At 44.2% G+C, this 23,234-nt stretch overlaps 1 protein-coding gene across 2 annotated transcripts in view; it reads right to left on the bottom strand.

Annotated features, from left to right (window-relative positions):
- Nucleotides 1–5,371: 5,371 nt before the first annotated feature.
- The window catches only part of phrf1 (PHD and ring finger domains 1), a 136,199-nt gene continuing 118,336 nt past the window's right edge, over nucleotides 5,372–23,234 (bottom strand). Inside the window, exons 16-18 of one of the 2 annotated variants that reach the window (XM_068046744.1) lie at nucleotides 17,356–17,646; nucleotides 7,121–7,249; nucleotides 5,372–6,185 (exon numbers count right to left, since the gene is read on the bottom strand). In XM_068046744.1, the coding sequence (XP_067902845.1) occupies nucleotides 6,033–6,185; nucleotides 7,121–7,249; nucleotides 17,356–17,646 (573 nt within the window). In that variant the 3' untranslated portion in view covers nucleotides 5,372–6,032. The remainder of the gene's footprint in view (nucleotides 6,186–7,120; nucleotides 7,250–17,355; nucleotides 17,647–23,234) is intronic. The other variant, XM_068046743.1, reaches the window with a different exon arrangement.

Here is a 23,234-nt window from a genome sequence, read left to right as displayed (position 1 = left end):
AATGTTGCCACTTGTCAGCCCAGGTCTGGATGTTAACAGATCCAGGCCTTGCTGCATGCAGGCACAGACTGTTTCATTATCTAAGGATATACAAGTGGAACTGAACCCTGTGCAATCATAAGTTATCATTCCCACTACTGACCTTATGATGGAGGGAAGGTCATCAATGAAGCAGCTGAAGATGGTTGGACCTCAGATACTACTCTGAGGAACTCTTGCAGCGATGCCCTGGGGCTATGATTGATCTACAACGAACACAACCATCTTCCTTCGTGCCAGGTACAAGTCCTGTCTATGGAGAATTTTCCCCGATTCCTATTTACTTCAATTTTACTAGAGCTCCTTGATACCGTACTCAGTCAAATGCTGCCTTGACTCACCTCACCTCTGGAGTTCAGCTGTTTTGCTCATGTTTGGACCAAGACTGTAATGAGATCTGGAGCTGAGAGTACAGGACGCACCAGGGCAATTTTCCATTTTGTCAGATAGGTGCCAGTATTGTACCTTGGCTAGAGGCTTGGCTAGTTCTGGAGTACAGATCTTCAGCACTACAGCCAGGATACAGAAATCTTATGACTGGAAAGGGTACAAACTCCACAATAAATGTAAAATGGGGCCACACAATGGGTACCTCTGATGAGTAAGTACATCATCCACATTGGAACTGTACGAAGCTCCCAGGATCCTGGAATGTGTGTGCCTGTTCCAGTGGTTCGGGTGAATGTTAAATGTCCCATTGCACTATTTGCAGATTTTGGACTTTCCTTGATTCTCAGTCCAACATTTCTTCCACCCCAATCTTCTTTCTTTGGCCTCCTTTGTCTCGAGAGACAATGGGTAAGCGCCTGGAGGTGGTCAGTGGATTGTGAAGCAGCGCCTGGAGTGGCTATAAAGGCCAATTCTAGAGTGACAGACTCTTCCACAGGTGCTACAGATAAAATTGGTTGTCAGGGCTGTTACACAGTTGGCTCTCTCCTTGCGCTTCTGTCTTTTTTCCTGCCAACTGCTAAGTCTCTTCGACCCGCCACACTTTAGCCCCGCCTTATGGCTGCCCGCCAGCTCTGGCGATCACTGGCAACTGACTCCCACGACTTGTGATCAATGTCACAGGACTTCACGTTGCGTTTGCAGACGTCTTTAAAGCAGAGACATGGACAGCCGGTGGGTCTGATACCAGTGACGAGCTCGCTGTACAATGTGTCCTTGGGGATCCTGCCATCTTCCATGTGGCTCACATGGCCAAGCCATCTCAAGCGCCGCTGGCTCAGTAGGGTGTATATGCTGGGGATGTTGGCCATTTCGAGGACTTCTGTGTTGGAGATATGGTCCTGCCACCTGATGCCAAGGATTCTCTGGAGGCAGCGAAGATGGAATGAATTGAGAATTCGCTCTTGGCTGACATACTTTGTCCAAACAAACATAAAGTTGCCTAATTAGTCATACAATACAATCATACAGCAGAGGAGGCCATTCAGCCCATCGTGCCTGTGCCAGTTCTTTGAAAGTGTTATCCAATTAGTCCCACTCCTCCCAGCATGTCATCCAACAATTACAGCACAGGTGGCCATTCAGCCCATCGAGTCTGTGCCAGCTCCCTGAAACAGCAATTTAACTAGGCCCACTCCTCTCACTTTCCCTGTAGCCTTGCAAGTTTTTTTTCCGTTCTGGTGTTGATCCAATTTCCTTACCAGTCACTATCTAAAAAAGGTTTTCCTCATGTAATATTTGATTCTTTTGTCAATCACCTTAAATCAGTGTCCTCTGGTTCTCAACCCTTCCGCCAATGTGAAGAGTTTCTCTCTATCTACTCTGTCCAAAACCCTCATGGTTTTCAGCACTTCCATCAAATCTCCTCTCAACCTTCTCTTCTCTAAGGTGAACAGCCCCAGCTTCTCCAATCTATCCACATAACTGAAGTCCCTCATCCCTGGAATCATTCTCATAAATCTTTTCTGCACCCTCTCTAATGCCTTCACATCCTTCCTAAAGTGCGGCACCCAGAATTGGACAAGTAGTTCTACAATTTTTTCCTTTTCAAGTATTTATCCAATTCCCTTTTGAAAGTTACTATTGAATCTGTTTCCACTGCCTTTCATGCAGTGCATTCCAGATCATAATTTGCTATGCAAAAAAATTCTATCATCCCCGTTTTTTTTTGTTGCCAATTATCTTAAAGCTGTGGCCTCTGGTTATTGATCCCGCTGCCCTTGGAAACAGTTTCTCTGTCTTCACCCTAACATGACCCCTCATACTTTTGAAAACCTCCCTTAACTTTCTCAGCTCTAAGGAGAACAACCCCAGCTTCTCCAGTCTCTCCACATGACAGAAGGTCCTCATCCCGGGTTCGTTCAGCTTACTGTGGTGGTTGGAACACAAAGTGTGCAAATGCAATGAAGCACAGTGACTACAATCCAAAGTCATTCATTGATGCGTGAAATACTTTGGAATGTTTGAGACAAGAAAAGGTGTGAGGAAACTGCAGGTTCTTTCAGCCAGGAGCCTGTGCTCAGTTAACCAATTACAGCTATTGTGACAGTAGGGACATCTCAGCATCCTAGATTAGGAAGGGTTTCTGTTCCTTTCTGATGTCGTGCTGCAAGGTGCAGAGGGGTGAAGAAGGCTCAGCAGTGATGACTTCACAGTCAAATAGCCTACAAAATTGTCCAAGCTCAAAAACCATGAAGTAAGGTTACTTGCATATGTACCGCAGCTTGAGCAAGGGGCTTCAGCTAACGGAGAGCAAGCTGATTTAAATAAAATGCTCTAGCCTCAAAAACAAGAACAGCACCTATCGATTGAACTGTCAGATACACAGCATCCCTTAATAGGAAAAAAAAAGTTACCTTAAATATAATAGACAAAAATATATAAAAACTAGTTAAACAGCTAGAGAATCTGGTTAGATGCTTCATATGATTGTTTCATTTCCTGCTTGAGAATTCACTCATTTTCTCCTTACCTCCCAACCGCACCTGGGGTAAATCAGTTAGAAATAAATGTGAAAAATTAGAAAATATAACGCATGCTGAAAACAAATAAACTTCCACATAATGCGATTCCTAGGCAAAGAATGTGTCTTCATGGAGTCTAAGCTTTCAGTGATCAGCTGAACCCAACAAACAAATTTCTCTGCAGCACCTGTGGAAGAGCCTGTCACTCCAGAATTGGCCTTTATAGCCACTCCAGGCGCTGCTTCACAAACCACTGACCACCTCCAGGCGCGTATCCATTGTCTCTCGAGATAAGGAGGCCCAAAAGAAAGAAATGAACACAACAGGTGTAATTCAGTGATGTTAACCCTCGTCAAGTTCCAGATAAATACTCAATATTGGGCCTTCAAAAATACAATCTTGCTCAGTTGCAGTTTGATTATATGCCTCTTTCAAATATGCATCTCTTGCTGTATGACTCTATAAGCAATCTGAAAAGATTTGTAAATGTAGCTTCAGAAAAACAGACTAATCTTGTTTTCTCTTACAAATTTGGAAAATGGTAAAAAGCTCATATTTCCAAACACAGGAAAATCTAAACTGTGCAAAATGTCCTGCAATATGGACAATACAACCAATTTCCATTAATAAAGTGCCTTGAATGTAGAAAAAAATTATCCCAGGCCCTTCACAGAGGAGTGGAAATGGGCACTGAGCAGTCAGTGAGGGAGTTGATATGAAAGCCCTAACAAGCCTGGTTAAATAGGCAAGGTGGTGGAGAATGCACAAAATTCAAAGTTAAAGCAACAGTGGGCTTGGCGCTCAAGGGTGGAGGAAGTGACCAGAGGTAGGGAAGCAAGGTGAAGCCATGGAGGGGTTTGCAGATGAGGATGAAATTGATGTGTTCGGATTAGAGAACTAACGTATGAGCCAATGTTGGGAGTTGGTTCTGTAGAGGGTGAAGGGAATGGAATTCTGCACCAGTTAAGGTTTATGGCAAAATAAATGTCGGATTTAACCAACGAGTCCAAATGTGTTGCCAACTTTAAATACAAATTGGCAATTTATGGGCTGGCACCCTGAAAATAACCCTGAAAAACCCAACTAGTTCACGAATGAGGAAAGGTCATTTATGAGCAATTCTTTATGAAAGATCAGACTGGAAACATTAACTCTGTTTCTCTCTCCACTGACGGTCAGAACTGCTATTTCCTGCATTTTCTGGTTTTATTTCAGATTTGGAGCATCTGTAGTACTTTGCTTTGGTTAACTAATACCCATACCTGGCCCAGGTCTACATGTGACTCCAGTCCCACATAATATGATTGACAACTAAGACACTTAGTTGTCAGGGCAACTAAGGGTGATTAATAAATAATGACCACATCCTGAGATGATTAAAAGAACATTATTTGCTCTACTCAGAGAACATGATAGGGTAATAGAAATCTAGAAACTCTCTTCCCCAAAAGGCTATGGATGCTGGGCAACAATTTGAGCCTTCAATACTGAGAGTGGCAGAGTTTTGTTGGCTAAATGGAGTTCAGATCTAGATCAGCCATGAACTGACTGAAGGGCAGAACAGGCTCGAGGGCTGAATGGCCTCCTCTTGTTTGCGTGACATGCTCAAGGGGCTGCAGGGTCTCCTCCTGTTCCTGTGTGACAGGATCGAGGGGCTGAATGGCCTCCTTCTGTTCCTGTGTAACAGGCTCGAGGGGCTGAATGGCCTCCTCCTGTTCCTGTGTAACAGGCTCGAGAGGGGCTGAATGGCCTCCTCCTGTTCCTGTGCAACAGGCTCGAGAGGGGCTGAATGGCCTCCTCCTGTTCCTGTGCAACAGGCTCGAGAGGGGCTGAATGGCCTCCTCCTGTTCCTGTGTAACAGGCTTGAGAGGCTGAATGGCCTCTTTCTGTTCCTGTGTGACAGGCTCGAGGGGCTGAATGGCCTCCTCCTGTTCCTGTGTAACAGGCTCGAGGAGCTGAATGGCCTCCTCCTGTTCCTGTGTAACAGGCTTGAGGGGCTGAATGGCCTCTTTCTGTTCCTGTGTGACAGGCTCGAGGAGCTGAATGGCCTCCTCCTGTTCCTGTGTAACAGGTTCGAGAGGGGCTGAATGGCCTCCTCCTGTTCCTGTGTAACAGGCTTGAGGGGCTGAATGGCCTCTTTCTGTTCCTGTGTGACAGGCTCGAGGGGCTGAATGGCCTCCTGCTGTTCCGAAAGTTCCAAAAATCTGAAGTTCCGGGACCATCACCTGTTATGTTAGAGCCACAGGGAACAGAAAGACTGAATAATCCCCTTAAATTACTCAAGAAATTTAGGATGAGTGTTCAACATAGGGTTTCAGTGCATTGTTATTCTAACTTTAGTGGGGCTTTGTTCAAGCTCAGGGCAAACAAAGAATAAACCCAGCATGAATGAATACCATTTACAGTGCATTTTATCATCACAAACCCATAATTATTCATACTGGGGAGAGGAAAAAAACACTCCATTTCTCTAACAAATGAATTATTTGAATATTATTTACAGCAATAAAAGATGCAAATATGGCTTTTAAATTATAATTTATGACAAAAGCAGTTTAGAGCATTGATGATCCTTTTGCAGATTTTGATAAGCCAAAATGTTATGTTTTACTCAGAAACAAGTAAACTAAAAAATGAAGAGACTGTTTGAAAAAAGTGACCAATGTTTTATAAACCCGAGTTATTTAGACTTTTACCTTTTATCAGGCACAATCAGACTGACTAAACGGAGCTTCAAGTATTCAATTGATCTTAAGTAAAAGGAACATTATGCTAAAGGCAAACAATGTCTATAAACTGGATTCACGGCAGGATAGACAGTCACAGTGTGAAATTTCATTCTATTGTACAAAAGGAAAGAGAGTGGGCAGGAAGGTTCCAGTTGAAGATTTTCTAGCTTTTTTTTTTATCTTTCTCCCAGGCGCATTTATACATTGACTGACGATACCATGAAATATAAAGTGTCTCGGTGCTACAGCCAACATTGCCCTGTCTGGATTGGTCTCGGAGTGTCCTCCACATTCACAGAAGAAACCGTACAATGAACCAAAGATGGTATTGTCCTTGCAGGTTTCATGTGTTTCAGCTTCCTTCTGGCTTTGCGTCTGTTTCTTTGCTGCTTTCTCCCTCTGCTCCTTTCTTGTATTTCCTGATGTGTTTGTATTTCTCTACATAACCTTTCACAAGGTTAGCAACTTTGACCGGATTAATTTCACCACTCTTGCTGTGGCAGATCTGCAGCACAATATAAAAAAAAAGCCACATTTTTCAAACTTGTGTTTTAAAATGTTCCTTCCAAATCTGAACCCAACGTCTCCATCTCTTTCTGTTGCACTAATTTTGCTACTCATTTTCAGTGTGCTACCTTGGCTTTGTTGACAGCACTCTCAACTGAAACAGAAATTGTGGATTCAGGCCTCACTTCAGAGCTTGAGCCCATTACCTAGACTGGCACTCCAGAGTGAGAGTGCTGCACTGTCATAAGTGCCATTTTGTGGATGGAACGTTAAACCTCCTGCTTGTGTGGACATAAAAGATCCTGTGGCAGCAATCAAAACAGGCCAGCAGAATTCCCCTGTTATCCTGTCAACATTTCTCCCTCATTCAATACTACACATTAGTACGCTTGCAAAACAGCTCTCACAGCACTTCAAAAGTAACTCACAGGCTTAATTTGATTGCACAAGAAGAATGAAGGACAAAAGTGGCATGGTTTAGGAGAAACATATATTGATTGCCCACCCCCAATTGCCCTGAGGTGGTGATGGTGGGCCTTCTTATTGAACTGCTGCAGGTTTGATACAACTGAGTGACTTGCTAGGCCACTTCAGAGGACATTTAAGAGTCAAGCCCGGACCAAGCCGAAACAACAGATTTCCTTCCCTAAAAGGACATTAGTGAACCAGTTGGGTTTTTGCAACAATCCAACAGCTTCATGGTCACTTTTACTGAGAATGGCTTTTTATTTCCAGTTTTTCAAACTGCGATGGTGGGATTTGAACTCTCGCTCTCTGGATTATTAGCCCAGTTATCAGATTAGTTCAATCTCTTAATTGTCCACTAGTTTTTTTCACCATTTCAACTCGACCTTTCGAAAGCAGCCTGATGCTACACAGTATGAGGCCACTGGCTACGAGGTTGTCTTAAAGTTCATTCTATTGTGTTCTTACCTTTTGCACTGCTTTCCGTAGAATCTCTTTGTACTCCTCTTTGGTGATCTCTTTACTCTGGTAATAGGGCTTTAATGCTAATTTGGCTTCTTCGACAGCCCTCTCCTGTACATGAAGTTTCTTTATATACTGAAATATAAAGGAAATAGTTTAATGAGCATTTTCTTTCTAACTGGCCATAAAATTACTATTTACTGTAACCTAAAGGTAACTGTACATTAAAGTTCTTCCTGGTGTGATGAAAACCACACCTGCCAAAATGAAGCATATTAATTTCATCACATGGGATATTACTTTTGAACTGTTACTGGACATTGAACATAACTTGTTTTAAAAAGACCACAGAACAGTGGCTGAAAACATGGCTGCACATTTGCATTCTAAAAGACAGTGGCATGGAGAGACAATGGGAGTATTCCCGGATTCAATTAGCCACACAGAACAGCTTTTTGGGAGAGACTGCAATTGAACTTCAAGAAGGGGGCACTCCCTCTCGCTGTCTCTCGCAAAGTTCCAGGGACCCACAGAAGTAACTTACGCCTCAAGACAGAAGACCAGCGAAACAAGTTTGAAAGTGTGCACTGGGCCCCAACCAGAATTGCAAGACTTAACTTCAATCAAAGATTTGACATCCAACCCCTTTCCCCTTTAATTCTTTCTTCTCCTCTGTCTCTATTTGCATGTGTGTTTATCACGTATGCATGTTAGTGTGGTCACGTCGCATATTTTTTAGTTGTTTTAACTGAATTAGAGTTTTAAGGTTAATAAACTTGCACCTTTCTTGTTTAAACCTGAGAAAACTTGTTTGGTTGATTTCTTTACAATTACAATTAGAGAGCAGTGAGCAAGGACTCACTGAGGGGAAGCTAAATACTGTTTTAAAAGTTAAACCCTGTCACAGCCAAAACAGGAAAAGGCTGAGGGGGAGCCCTAGACCCCTCCCTCATCTGGTTGCAACAGAAATTTGGGGGCTCGTCCAGGATCGGACCCACAGATAAACGAGAAATTGGAAGTGGGAAATCAAATTGATCCCAATCAAAAACAGAGAAGATTTTAATACAGGTTTTCTTGTGGGTGTGTGTGCTAGAATACGAACATGTCTGCAACTGAAACCAGTAACTCCCCAAACCACGGTGAAGTAACTTGGGATAAGTTAAAGGCACTGTCTATGGAAGAGTTGAGGAATATGGCTGAGCAGTGTGGAATCACTGTGCATGCCAAGGCTAGGAAATCTGAACTCCTAAGACTAATGGCCAACCATTTTTCCCTCGAATCTGAAGAAGCAGAGACAGGGTTAGAAATAGACTCCGACAGGGCATTGCTAGCAAATATACAATTGGAACAGAGGAAACTTGAGTTAGAACAGAGAGAAAGAGAAAGAAACTTCCAGAAGGAATGGGAGGAAAGGGAGCAGAGGCGGCTTGAGTTAACTTGGGGACGAGAGAGTAACCCCAGTGAAAGCTTGGAAAATACAAGTGCGGGGCTGTGTACGGAATTTTTAAAAATTTCCCAATTGATTCCAAAATTCAATGAGGGAGACATGGAAGCATTTTTTATATCTTTTGAGAAACTTGTAAGGCAGTCAAAGTGGCCGGCTGAGACTTAGACTCCTCTGTTGCAAAGTAAGCTAACAGGAAAAGCCCATGAGGTTTATTCCCTGTTGCCAGATGAGAGTTCATCTAATTATGAACTGACAAAAAATGCTGGCCTACCGCCAGAACATTCGAACCCTCAGGAAGCAAGCTGATCAAACTTACTTGGAGTTTGAGAGAAGTTAGCAGCTGGCTTTTCACCAGTGGTTGAGGGCTCTTAAAGTGCAGCCCAGCTAAGAAAACCTCAGAGAGGTAATTTTGCTAGAGGAATTTAAAAACTCTCTCCCACTTTCCATAAAGACGCATGTGGAGGAACAAAAAGTTCATAGAGCGAGGCAAGCCACAGTTCTGGCTGATGAATTTGCTCTAATATACAAGTCGGTTCCCCAGGGGAAAACCTTTCCTAGTCACCCCCACAAATCTGAAGAGGACCAAGGGTGGGAAGGTGATAGAAGCCCAAGCAGTCTTGGGAGAGAGAGAAAAGCAGGAGACACAGGGGGCCCTCCTCCAGCCAAAATGGAAGGTGCTGTATGTAGGAATGAGACCCGGAGACCTGTGTACTACCATTGTAATAAGGCAGGTCATCTAAGAGCTGACTGCTGGAAACTATGGGGAAAGTCTGTAGGGTTAATCAGGGCACACCCGCTCAGTGAAGGTGAAGGGACCCTTATGGAAAGCACAGCTGAACAAGCTGTGGCTTTAACTGCAGCAACAGTAAGACCCAGAAAACATACTGCTGCAGGTGCAGAAAAATTTAATAGGATTCCTGAAGGTTATCAGGATTTTGTGTCTGAAGGGAGAGTAACTCCATATCCGAGTGGGGCAAGCAAGTTCATAGTAATCCTCAGGGACACATGGGTCACTAGATCCCTTTTACTGGGAGAAGGCCTGACCTTTCCCCCAGAGAGTGCAGTAAATAGTAGAATGGTGGTGAATGGTATTGGAGGGCAGTGTAAGCCTGTACCTTTACATCGGGTGCACTTGGTGTGCAACCTAGTTTTGGGACCAGTGACTGTAGGGATTGTCCCTAGTTTGCCTGCAGACGGGGTTGACTTGCTCCTAGGTAATGATCTGGTGGGGGCGAAGGTGGTAGCTTCCCCATTAACGATAGAGACACCGAAGGAGGTCAAGGAGACAGGGCAGTGGCAGGAGATGGTCCCCTGTAGTTGCCCTGAATGTGCAGTGAATCGAGCCATGACCAAACCAGCTCCCCCAGAGGAGACTGAATTGGCACTGCAGGCAGATGACCAGGAGGTCTGTCTGTCTGAAACATTCTTTGGAAAGTTAGAGGACCCAGGGAATGGATTAAATGGATGTTCCCTAGTTGAAGCTCAGCGAGCTGACCCAGTGTTGGAAAGGTTAGCACAGGCTGCCTGGTCTGAAGTTGAAGCAGAGGGAGTCCCTGATTGCTATTATTTAAAGAATGAGGTACTGATGAGGAAGTGAAGTGCTCCTCACAGACCTGAGGAAAAGAGTGGACAGTAGTTCACCAGTTAGTGGTGCTAGAGGTACCAGAGAAATATTAAGAATGGCCCATGAGATTACAGTGGCTGTACATGTCGGTACATGAAAAACCAAAGCCCGCAAAAGACAGCAGTGTGACTGGCCAAAACTCCACAAAGATTGGTGGAATACTGTAGGAGTTGCCACATGAGCCAGGTTGAGGGGAAACCCCAACCCACAGTGAAATCTGCACCCCTAAGTCCTGTGCCGGCATTTGGAGGACCCTCCAGCTGGTGAATTGTAAGGGACCACCGGCGAGAACAAAAGGGGACAGACAGGCACAGGGCTGGCAATAAGTTAGAGAGGAAAGGGGAAACAGGGACAAAGAGGACAGGTTAAAGGAGATCCAAAAGGAAACCCCTACTGTCCAATCAGCCAAACCCGAAATGTTGGAAAAATTAGACCCCACATCCTCCTATGTAAATGCAGACACTGGAAGCACCCCACCAGAGTTGCTAACAGCATTTACGGAAACCTGCAGAGACAAAGAAAGTCCTCATGAGGGCAGAGAAACTGTGAGGGTGATGCCTTACCTAGTTGAAATGCCGCAGGGGAGTGCAGTAGAATCTGGCCAAATACCTGTAAGCACTAATGCCCCAGAGGACAAAGGAAGAATAGTAAAGAATCCTCTCCCACAGTCAGGAGAAAAGGGAACCAACCATCCCCTAAGGTGAAAAGCACTTGCATGATCATCAGAACACTGAAAGAGAAATCTTAGTGGATTCATCCACTGCCGACTCTCATGATCAGAACTCCAAACCAGGGCTAATTAAATTTAAATCTCCCCCTGCAGATCTTAACGGGAATAAAGGTACCCTAGACAATCATGGAAATGTGCAAACTACAAACCTCCCCAAAAATCACAAACGTATTGCAAGCTGATAGTGAAGAAACTTTAAACCCCTTGGGCAACACATAACTATCTCAGACCCACCTTCAGTTTAAAACAGCACTGCTACAAAGGAAAAACAGGCTGTAACATTTTTAAGATTTCTGAATGAATGAGAGAAATGCATGTGTATTTTCCTGTACTTTCTCTTCTTTCTATTTTTATAATGAAATGCTCCCCTAATGTCGCATTTCATTCAGCCGGATATGGAGGTGTGACGGAAACCACACCTGCCAGATGAAAATATATTAATTTCGTCATATGGAACATTATTTTTGAACTGTTACGGGACATCGAACATAACTTGTTTTAAAAAGACCACAGAACAGTGGCTGAAAACATGGCTGCACATTTGCATTCTAAAAGACAGTGGCATGGAGAGACAATGGGAGTACTCCCGGATTCAATTAGCCACATGGGTATTGTCAATAGAGATGATCAAGAGACATTGAGAGTCATTGAATGTGTAAGAGCCAGCATTCCCCGCTCTCTTCAAGAAGAGAGCACTCCCTCTCGCAAAGTTCCAGGGACCCACGGAAATAACTTAAGCCTCAAGACAGAAGACCAGTGAAACAAGTTTGAAAATGTGCACTGGGCCCAACAAGAACTGCAAGACTTAACTTCAATCAAAGACTTTATATCCAACCCAAAACCAGTAACTGAATTCCATCTATTACTTCAAACCTTTTGCCTTTAATTCTTTCTCCTCTGTCTCTATTTGCGTGTCTGTACATCGCGTATGCATGCTAGCATGGTCGCATTGCGTATTTTGGAGTAGCTGTAACTGAGTTCGAGTTTTAAGGTTAATAAACTTACACCTTTCTTGTTAAATCTGAGAAAATCTGACAGATTGATTACTTTGCAATTACAATTAGACAGTAGTGAGCAAGGAGTCACTGAGGGGAAGCTAAAAACACTGTTTTAAAAGTTAAACCCTGTTACGGCCAAACCAGGAAAAGGCTGAGGGGGGAGCCCTAGACCCCTTCCTCATCTGGTCGTAACACTGGACACAGAATTACATTGAATGTCCAGCACAGAGCAGGCCATTCAGCCTCTCCCCCCTCTATTTACTTCATCTAACCACATTAATATACCCTTCTATTCCTTTCTCCCTCATGTACTTTATTGAGCTTCTCTTTATAAATGCATCTATGCCACTCACCTCAACTACTCCATGTGGTAGTGAGTTCCACATTCTCACCACTCTCTGGGTAAAGAAAATTTCAATGTGCATATTCCCCCTGACCTCATTCCAGCCTATTCTAACCTAAATGTCATCCAATTGGCTGACTTTGTATACCAATGCACTGATAAATCTGTTTGTGTGTTCACCCCTTAATAACTTGTATTTAGGTAGCCACTTTAAGGCAAAGAAACGTTCCAAGGAGCTTCACGACTAGGCCCAAACGAAGCGAGTGCTGAGGAAGGAAATGTGACTGAAGCTTGGTCGAAGAACTGGGCCCGAACGTGGTTCTTAAAGGTGGAGAGAAAGATGGAGAGTTATCGTGAAGGAGCTCCAGGTAGTAGGACCATGATGCCTAAGGCTCTGTACTAATCATAGGGAGAGTTAGGAGTGGAGAGCTATTATTACATGATGCGGGCAATTTGCCACTGATTGCTAATCAGAGAAATTTACAGCACAGGAGGCCGCCATTGGGCCCATCGAGTCTATGCCAGCTCTCTGTAGAACAATCCAGTCAGACCCATTCCACTGCTTTAGCCCTGCAAGTTTATTTCTTTCAAATCTTTGGGCACCCTTGAGAAGGTGGAGGTGGGCCTTCACTTTGAACTGCTGAAGTCTGTGTGGTCAAAGTGCTCCCACAGTACTGTTAGGTAGGGAGTTCGGGATTTTGACCCAGCGACGATGAAGGAATGGCAATATGTGTCCAAGTCAAGGTCATGTGCTACTTGAAGGGGAACGTACCAAAGATGGCACCAAAGGGCGGCACAGTGGTTAGCACCACAGCCTCACAGCTCCAGTGACCCGGGTTCGATTCCGGGTACTGCCTGTGTGGAGTTTGCAAGTTCTCCCTGTGTCTGCGTGGGTTTTCTCCGGGTGCTCCGGTTGCCTCCCACAAGCCAAAAGACTTGCAGGTTGATAGGTAAATTGGCCATTATAAATTGTCACTAGTATAGGTAGGTGGTAGGGAAATATAGGGACAGGTGGAGATGTTTGGTAGGAATATGGGATTAGTGTAGGATTAGTATAAATGGGTGGTTGATGTTCGGCACAGACTCGGTGGGCCGAAGGGCCTGTTTCAGTGCTGTATCTCTAATCTAAAAAAAATGGTACTCCCATGACCTTGCTATTGGAATATCAGCATTTGGGTAAAAGGGACGGCTATAATGCATGCCAAAAGGAAGAGACATATCCCCATCATTCTCCCCCCAATATGTGTACAATTAAACTTTCAAGTTTGATACTGATCGACAGTTTAGTGGAGTGAAGATAATGCATAGGGTTTAAAAGGAAATTAGCATGGAGAGAGATTAGAAAGCAGAGAGAAGAATTTTTTACAGATTTTTGAGGTGTGGGTAGTGGTGACCACCAGGAATCTATGGTCAGCAATGCTCCTTTTATGTTGCGCGGCCACACAGCAACCCAGAAGTTCCCACGCAGGCCGAACACAAATCAGCCCCTTTAAGCGGCCGTGCAGAAGAATTTGAAGGGCTCGACGACTTAAATGAATAGGCTGTGCACAAAGAACAATTAGAATGAACATTGGTGGTCAGAACTATTTAGTTTTCCATTATTATAATGATGTGGACACAGATACATTAGGAATGTTATTGACATTTTCTGATACAAAATTAGGGGGTTGTAGGACACAAAGAGGTGAGCAGATTAGATGGTATACATAGATTAGAGCAGAGAAAAATTAGGTAATACATTTTGGGATACAGAATATTGAAAGAAAAGCTTGCAATAATATAACACAATTCACTCAGTCAGGATCTCCAGAAGCAAATACAGTCAAGTAAGTACTTTTGAAGTGCAATCATCGTAATATGGGAATTGCAGCAGCCAATTTTTGCAGTTGGGTTCCACAAACAGCAATGAGATAAATAACTAGATCATAATTTTTTTTGAAGTTATGCTAGTTGAGGGATAAATATTGGCCAGCACATCAAGGTGAACTCCCCTGCTCTTCTTCTGATTATGCCATTGGATCTTTTATATCTACCCAAGGGGGCAGATGGGGCCTCGGTATAATCCGAAAGACGGTACCTCCGACAGTGCAACATTCCCCTGGTACTGCACTGAAGTGTTAGCCTGGATTATGTGCTCAAGGCTCTGGGGCGGGCCTTAAACACACAACCTTCTGACTCTCTTCAAGAGAAATGGACTTAGCCAGTTATAAAACCAGCTAATCACTGAATTTGGCCTTCAAGACAATGGCAATGATTGCTGGATTTGTACCTGGCTTCGTTCAGTTCTCTTGAAGAGATGGACAATCTCATAACATCAGGCCAACATTGGAATCCAAACTTGGTCATCAACACAAACAAGGGCCAAGGCTTTCAACACCCCCAAAAGGCAGTATGATTTTCACATAAATATGCCAATAAATGCCCCAAACCGAATACCCTGTAGCAACCAACCTTCCTCTACTTTATCTCTTTTCCTATAATATTTTGTCTCTCATCTGACCACACATATAGTGTAAACACAAAATCTGTGACAAAGGGCTGAGATTGACGATACTGATCTGTCTATAAATGGGAATTTCCCTGTTAAAGCGGATTCTTGTGGTCTGAAGTCACTTATATGCCATTCAGAACCATGAACCAACCACTGAAGCATTGAAAATTACCTTTTTATCGCCGGGTTTACTAGAAAAACTGACTTCAGAGAATGGTCTTCAGTTTATATCCCAAAAGTGTACAGAATTTGTAAAGTGTCATGGAATACAAAGAATCTTATCTTCACCTTATCAACTCAGTCTTTGGAGATTTCAAAGATGATTAAATTTATGTCACATATGCTAGTCAGAAGATGCCTTCTTTTCCATTGTACTGACTCATGTCACATAGCACTATTGAATCACTGATGAGTAGACAGTTGCATACCCAGTTAACTATAAGATCTAACCTTAGAGGTACCATTCAAATACAGGCCACACCATCAGAAAAAAAGAAATGGCTGGAAGCTGGAGATTCAGTTTTAGTTGATGATGCTGTGAGCTGCAGTTATGACTAGAATACCTGGCCCTGTGACTTACCACGTCCAACTGGAAAACTCAATTTGGAAAAAACACAGTGATCAAAACCTCAATTAGTCAGGAAAGAAACTCAAGGGTCACTTGGAGATGTGGTCTTATACCCCATCTAGGGATAACCAGGCATCAAGTGCACACTCTTATGGCTCCGGTAAGTCACCGGCCAAGGTGATAACCAAATCAGTGACCCACACCAAGTTCAGTAACGAAGCCCAGCTTCCACTGCCAAAAGATCTGCAATAAACTGATAAGATTATCTGAAGAAGGAGAGACATCCTTAGACTTGAAATCAATGAAACATATGTAGGTATGTTTTAAAGATGCATTAATCCTGTACCCAAATGCACCCAGTTAAAATTCAGTATCGATGGGGAACATTTTTACATTGTTTTGGAACAGTAACTGAATTACTGTAGTCATTTAATCTTAAAATGATAGTTTTAGATAATTTGTCTTAAGGGGAGAGAAGTTGTTATGAGTTAAACAATATTTAATTAGATTAGGTACTGAGTCCATCAAGGGAGGGTGCAGGGTTCTGGTTAACCTCTCCATGAGATTTTCCCTTACAGACAGGTTCTGTGTAAAAGCAAAGAATCTTATAGCACAGGAGGACGACATTCCGCCTGTGCTGGCTCTTTGAAAGAGTTATCCAATTAGTCCCACTCCTCTGCTCTTTCCCTATAGACCTGTAATATTTTTCCCTTCAAGTACTTATCCAATTTCCTTTTGAAAATCTGCTTTCACCACATTCCAGATCACAACAATTCGCTGTGTACAAAAAAAGTTCTCTTATTCCACATCTGGTTCTTTTGCCAATTACCTTGACTCGGTGTCCACTGTTACTGGCTCTCCTGTCCTGAAAAGTTTCTCCTTATCTACTCCATTGATGATTTTGAACACCTCTATCAAATCTCCCCTTAACTTTCTCTGCTCTGAGAGAACAATCCCAGCTTCTCCAGTCTCTCCATATAACTGAAGTCCCTCATCCTAAGCACCATTCTAGTAAATTCCTTCTGCACCCTCTCAAAGACTGACATCCTTCCTGAAGTGTGGTGCCCAAAATTGAATCCAATATTCAAGCTAGAGCCTAACAATTGTTTTGTAAAGACTGAGCAAAACGTCTTTGCTCTGTACTCTATTCTTCATTGAATAAAGGCAAGGATGACAAATGCTTTTATAAGTCATCACGGCAGAGGAGGTGGCCAGTCGGCCCATCAAGTCCATGCCAGCTCACAGAGCAATCCAGTCAGTCCCATTCTCCTGCTCCATCCCCATAGCCCTGCAAGTTTATTTCCCTCAAGTGCCCATCCAATTTCCTTTTAAAATCATTCATCATTTCCGCTTCCACCACCCTTGTAGGCAGCGAGTTCCAGGTCATTACCACTTACAGTATAAAAATAGTTCTTTTCATATCTCCCCTGCAGCTCTTGCCCAAAAAATTTAATTGTGTTCTCCAGTCCTTGTACCATCTGCTAATGGGAACAGCTTTTCTTTGTTTGCCCTATCCAAACCTGTCACAATCTTGTACACTTCTATCAAATCTCCCTCAATCTCCTTTGCTCCAAGGAAATCATCAGCTTCTTGAGCCTAACCTTGTAGCTAAAATCCCTCATCCCTGGAATCACTCTGGTAAATCTCCTCTGCACCCTCTCAAGGACCCTGCTACCTTCATAGATTTGTGTATGCACATCCCCAGTGATCCTGCACTCCCCTAGTATTTGGTGCTGGTGATGCAAGTGTGCATTTTGAGAGGATGGAATAGAAACTGCTATTTGGAGAGCTTGTGCTGGATAATTTCTTACAAAAACAGAACATTAACCTCGTAAATCAATGCTGCACTGGAACACACTCAATACAGGCCCAGGGCATACACTCAGTACAGGCATCAGTACAAAAAGAACCTCTTTTCAGATACAGCTATCATATCGCAATGCTCTGCAAAATACAAACGAGCAACAGGTTTCAGCCCCCATCACTAAAATTCTGCTGGACGAATACAGAATAACTGCAACTGCGTTCAAACTCTCTTACATTCTCATTTTGAGCTTTGTCTTCAGAGGATTTATTATCGGTGTCCAGGTTTCCTTCCATTTGCAACACTTGCGTTTGAGCAGCCAAATTAGAAGGAGCAGGAGCAGGAGCAGCAGCAGCTTGGTAAGTGGGCTGTGGAAGTACTGGAGGCACAGCGGTGGAGCCAATCAGAGGGATATTCCCTGGCACAATGTATGGAACTGTAGGCTGGCTGACTGGCGTGTAGGGAGGTGGATGCAGCGGTGGGAAGGGTGGCATGAAAGGAGGCGGTATGTTGACTTGGTTAAATGCCTGCAAGGGAGAAAGAAAAAGACTTAGAAATCTGCAACAATAACACTTCTGCACAAGTTATGAAGAACATTTACACAGATACTGAGGCACACTTAATACAAATGTGCATGCTGTGGGTCAATCAACGCCCAAAAAGTGTCAGCCATGGCTCAGTAGGTAGCACTTTTACCTCTGAGTCAGGTAGTGATGCAATAGACTTCCAGCCAAGAGATTTAAACACAAAATCTAGGCTTACACGCCCAGTGGAGTACTGAGGCAGCGCTGCACTGTCAGAGGGTCAGTACTGAGGCAGCGCTGCACTGTCAGAGGGTCAGTACTGAGGCAGCGCTACACTGTCAGAGGGTCAGTACTGAGGGAGTGCCGCACTGTCAGAGGGTCAGCACTGAGGGAGTGCTGCACTGTCAGAGGGTCAGTACTGAGGGAGTGCTGCACTGTCAGAGGGTCAGTACTGAGGGAGTGCTGCACTGTCAGAGGGTCAGTACTGAGGGAGTGCTGCACTGTCACAGGGTCAGTACTGAGGCAGCGCTGCACTGTCAGAGGGTCAGTACTGAGGGAGTGCTGCACTGTCAGAGGGTCAGTACTGAGGGAGTGCTGCACTGTCAGAGGGTCAGCACTGAGGGAGTGCTGCACTGTCAGAGGGTCAGTACTGAGGGAGTGCTGCACTGTCAGAGGGTCAGTACTGAGGGAGTGCTGCACTGTCAGAGGGTCAGTACTGAGGGAGTGCTGCACTGTCAGAGGGTCAGCACTGAGGGAGTGCTGCACTGTCGGAGGGTCAGGACTGAGAAAACACTGCACTATCAGAGGGGCAGTCTTTCAGATGAGACGTTAAACCAAGGCCCCTTCTGCCCTCTCAAGTGGATGTCGAAGATCCCACTGTACTATTTCGATGAGCAAAGGTGATCTCCCCAGTGTCCTTGCCAATGTTTATCCCTCAACCAACATCACCAAAAACAGATGCTCTGGTCACTTATTTCATTGCTGTTTGTGGGAGCTTGCTGTGTGCAAATTGACTACTGCATTTCCTACATTACAACAATGACTACACTTCAGAAATACTTCATTGCCTGTAAAGCATTGAGAGACATCCTGAGGTTGTGAAAGGTGCCATATAAATTCAAGACTCTTATTGTAAATATCAATGGGTCTGACTAAACATAGCAAATCTTTTACTTTGAGTAGAATTAATGGATCTCAACGCAGCTGCAAAATTTCTCAATGTATATCACAAAAATTGCACCTCACGTCTATTTTGAACAAGACTAAAGTCTCACACCCAGAGCCACATAGTGGGGTTTGAAGCTATAACCTTCTGACTAACAGGCAAGAGTGCTATCAAACAGGCAATCTAATGCTGGATATCTGATACTGGAGTAAGATAATAATTAAAGCAGTAAAAGCCCAAATAGTAATTCGAACCCATTTTATGAAGTGTGTTCTGCACTTGTATTAACTGGCTGGGAGTATTTAGCAAAATGAGATTTCATGCAATATTTTTAGACTTTATTGATCACTTGAGGTTAAAAAATGTGTATTCAGATTATGTGGTGAAATTTGTGTTTTCGGAAGTGATGAATGTCAGGACTGGGAGGGACGAATAATGCTCAATTTGAGCATTCGAGAAGGTGCAAACAATGATGCTCCTTTCTACTCTGTTCTACTCTGAAATGGTGCCCCCTCCCACCTGCCAAGCCCAAGAGAGAGCGTCCGTGTTACTGCACCACCGGCATGATCCCATTTACCACACCAGCCATGCTCGTGCGACTGATTTAGCTTCAGTTTGTAACAATCACTGGAGTCCTGGCCCAACACTTGTTTGAGACTGCCCCAAAAACACATTTCACATAAAACCCTTAAGCCAAGGGGGAACAGGATGGTGCAGCGGGGACACATTGGCCATTCCACCTCTAAGATATAGTTCAAAGATTGCCTAGCACTGGAGTTTGCACTGGAGTGCTGACTTGGGTTGCATTAGAGTGCTATAATGGAAGTTTGGTAACTGAGGATAATTAAGGGGTAATTTTATCTTAAATCTAATCTGTCCTTTATTTAGCAGATCAACTTAACAGTTGCTGTTAGGGTTGGAGAAGGTGAGTTTTAGACCAGCTTTAAACAGGGTTCACTCAGGCTCTGCTTGCAGCTGCACCTTGTTAATTAGAGAATTGGCTTAAACCAGTTTTCAGGGGGCTAGAGTCAGTCAGTATAAAAGTGAGCCATCTTACAGTGCTAACTTGGGTTGCACTAGAGTGGAAGTTTGGAAACTGAGGAAGTTCGGTCAGGAGGGAGCGAGGAGCTCCTTTATTTCCTACCTGTCCTCAGAGTGTGGGGAGCCGAGAGCTTCCAAAGAGCACAGCTGACTGGGAGAAGACTCGGAGGGTGGAGTTCCAGACCGGTAGGTATAAAAAAAACTTACCTCTGGTAAAAAAAAAACCTGAAAGTGACGTCACAGGAAAGCTGTGATCGGATTGGCTGCTGGGAATTTTTTTTTTACTGAATTTGAAAATAAAACATTGATAAAAATTGATTAAAACCCTAATTAACTAACTAATAAATAGAGTAACTAAACCAGAGGTAGGAGATTACTGTATTTACTTAGCATTTAATATTTAGAGTAGGAATCTAGCACTAGGGACCATATAGTTAATTATAACAATTTAGTAAGGATTTAATAAGTATTTATTTATTTTAAATTAATTTATTAATTAGTGCTAGAAATGTCAGTTAGAGGGGTGAAGTGCTTCACCTGTGAGATGTGGGCGGTCTGTGACGCTTCCAGCGTTCCGGACGACTACATCTGCAGGAAGTGTACCCAGTTACAGCTCCTCACAGACCGCATGGATCGGTTGGAGCGGCAACTGGATGCACTTAGGAGCATGTAGGTGGCAGAGAGAGTCATAGACAGGAGTTTTAGAGAAGTGGTTACACCCAAGGTGCAGGCAGATAGATGGGTGACCGCTAGAAGGGGCAGGCAGTCAGTGCAGGAATCCCCTGTGTCTATCCCCCTCTCTAACAAGCATACCGTTTTGGATACTGTTGGGGGGTGATGGCCTATCAGGGGAAAACAGCAGCAGCCAGAGCAGTGGCACCACGGCTGGCACTGTTGTTCAGCAGGGAGGGACAAAGCGCAGAAGAGCAATAGTTATAGGGGACTCTATAGTCAGGGGCACAGATAGGTGCTTCTGCGGATGTGGAAGAGACTCCAGGATGGTATGTTGCCTCCCTGGTGCCAGGGTCAAGGATGTCTCTGAACAGACAGGGGGCATTCTGAAGGGGGAGGGTGAGCAGCCAGAGGTTGTGGCACACATCGGTACCAATGACATAGGCAGGAAGAGTGACTAGGTCCTGCAGGGGGAGTTTAGGGAGTTAGGTAGAAAGTTAAAAGACAGGACCTCTAGGGTTGTAATCTCTGGATTACTCCCTGTGCCACGTGCCAGTGAGGCTAGAAACAGGAGGATAGTGCAGCTAAACACGTGGCTGAACAGCTGGTGTAGAAGGGAGGGTTTCAGATATCTGGACCATTGGGCTCTCTTCAGGGACAGATGGGACCTGTACAAGAAGGACGATTTGCATCTAAACTGGAGGGGCACAAATATCCTGGCTGCGAGGTTTGCTAGCATCATTTGGGAGGGTTTAAACTAGTGTGGCAGTGGGGTGGGAACCAGAGCAGTAGGACAGCAAGTGAAATAAATGAGGGGGAACTAGTAAATAAGGCCAGTAAGACTGAGAGGAAGAGCAGGCAGGGAGATGTTGCGGAGCACAGCAGGACTGGTGGTCTGAAGTGCATTTGTTTCAATGCGAGAAGTATAACAGGTAAGGCAGATGAACTTAGAGCTTGGATTAGTACTTGGAACTATGATGTTGTTGCTATTACAGAGACTTGGTTGAGGGAAGGACAGGATTGGCAGCTAAATGTTCCAGGATTTAGAAGCTTCAGGCGGGATAGAGGGGGACGTAAAAGTGGCGGGGGTGTTGCATTACTTGTTAAGGAAAATATCACAGCTGTACTGTGGGAGGACACCTCGGAGGGGTCGTGCAGCGAGGCAATATGGGTGGAGCTCAGTAATAGGAAGGGTGCAGTCACGATGTTGGGGGTTTACTACAGGCCTCCCAACAGCCAGCGGGAGGTAGAGGAGCAGATATGTAGACAGATTTTGGAAAGATGTAAAGGTAACAGGGTTGTAGTGGTGGGTGATTTTAACTTCCCCTATATTGACTGGGACTCACTTAGTGCTAGGGGCTTGGATGGGGCAGAATTTGTAAGGATCATCCAGGAGGGCTTCTTGAAACAATATGTAGGTAGGCCAACTAGGGATGGGGCTGTACTGGACCTGGTATTGGGGAATGAGCCCGGCCAGGTGGTCGAAGTTTCAGTAGGGGAGCATTTCGGGAACAGTGACCATAATTCCATAGGTTTTAAGGTACTTGTGGATAAGGATAAGAGTAGTCCTCGGGTGAAGGTGCTAAATTGGGGGAAGGCAAATTATAACAATATTAGGCAGGAACTGAAGAATTTACATTGGGGGCGGCTGTTTGAGGGTAAATCAACATCTGACATGTGGGAGTCTTTCAAATGTATGTTGATTAGAATCCAGGGCCAGCATGTTCCTGTGAGGAAGAAGGATAAGTTTGGCAAGTTTCGGGAACCTTGGATAACGTGGGATATTGTGAGCCTAGTCAAAAAGAAAAAGGAAGCATTCGTAAGGGCTGGAAGGCTCGGAACAGACGAATCCCTTGAGGAATATAAAGACAGTAGGAAGGAACTTAAGCAAGGAGTCAGGATAGCTAAAAGGGGTCATGAAAAGTCATTGGCAAACAGGATTAAGGAAAATCCCAAGGCTTTTTATACGTATATAAAGAGCAAGAGGGTAACCAGGGAAAGGGTTGGCCCACTCAAGGACAGAGAAGGGAATCTACGTGTGGAGCCAGAGGAAATGGGCGAGGTACTAAATGAGTACTTTGCATCAGTATTTACCAAAGAGAAGGACTTGGTGGATGATGAGCCTAGGGAAGGGAGTGTAGATAGTCTCAGTCATCTCATTATCAAAGAGGAGGTGGTGTTGGGTGTCTTGCAAAGCATTAAGGTAGATAAGTCCCCAGGGCCTGATGGGATCTACCCCAGAATACTGAGGGAGGCAAGGGAAGAAATTGCTGGGGCCTTGACATAAATCTTTGCATCCTCATTGTCTACAGGTGAGGTCCCAGAGGACTGGAGAATAGCCAATGTTGTTCCTTTGTTTAAGAAGTGTAGCAAGGATAATGCAGGAAATTATAGGCCGGTGAGCCTTACGACAGTGGTAGGGAAATTATTAGAGAGGATTCTACAGGACAGAATTTACTCCCATTTGGAAACAAACGAACTTATTAGCGAGAGGCAGCATGGTTTTGTGAAGGGGAGGTCACGTCTCAGTAATTTGATTGAGTTTTTTGAGGAAGTGACAAAGACGATTGATGAAGGAAGGGCAGTGGATGTTATCTGTATGGACTTCAGTCAAGCCTTTGACAAGGTACCTCATGGCAGACTGGTACAAAAGGTGAAGTCACACAGGATCAGAGGGGAGCTGGCAAGATGGATACAGAACTGGCTCAGTCAT

The sequence above is a fragment of the Heterodontus francisci genome, chromosome 14 (assembly GCF_036365525.1).
Source record: "Heterodontus francisci isolate sHetFra1 chromosome 14, sHetFra1.hap1, whole genome shotgun sequence".
Lineage (NCBI taxonomy): Eukaryota > Metazoa > Chordata > Chondrichthyes > Heterodontiformes > Heterodontidae > Heterodontus > Heterodontus francisci.
Note: the sequence above shows the minus strand (reverse complement) of the source record. Positions and strands in the feature narration are given on the sequence as shown.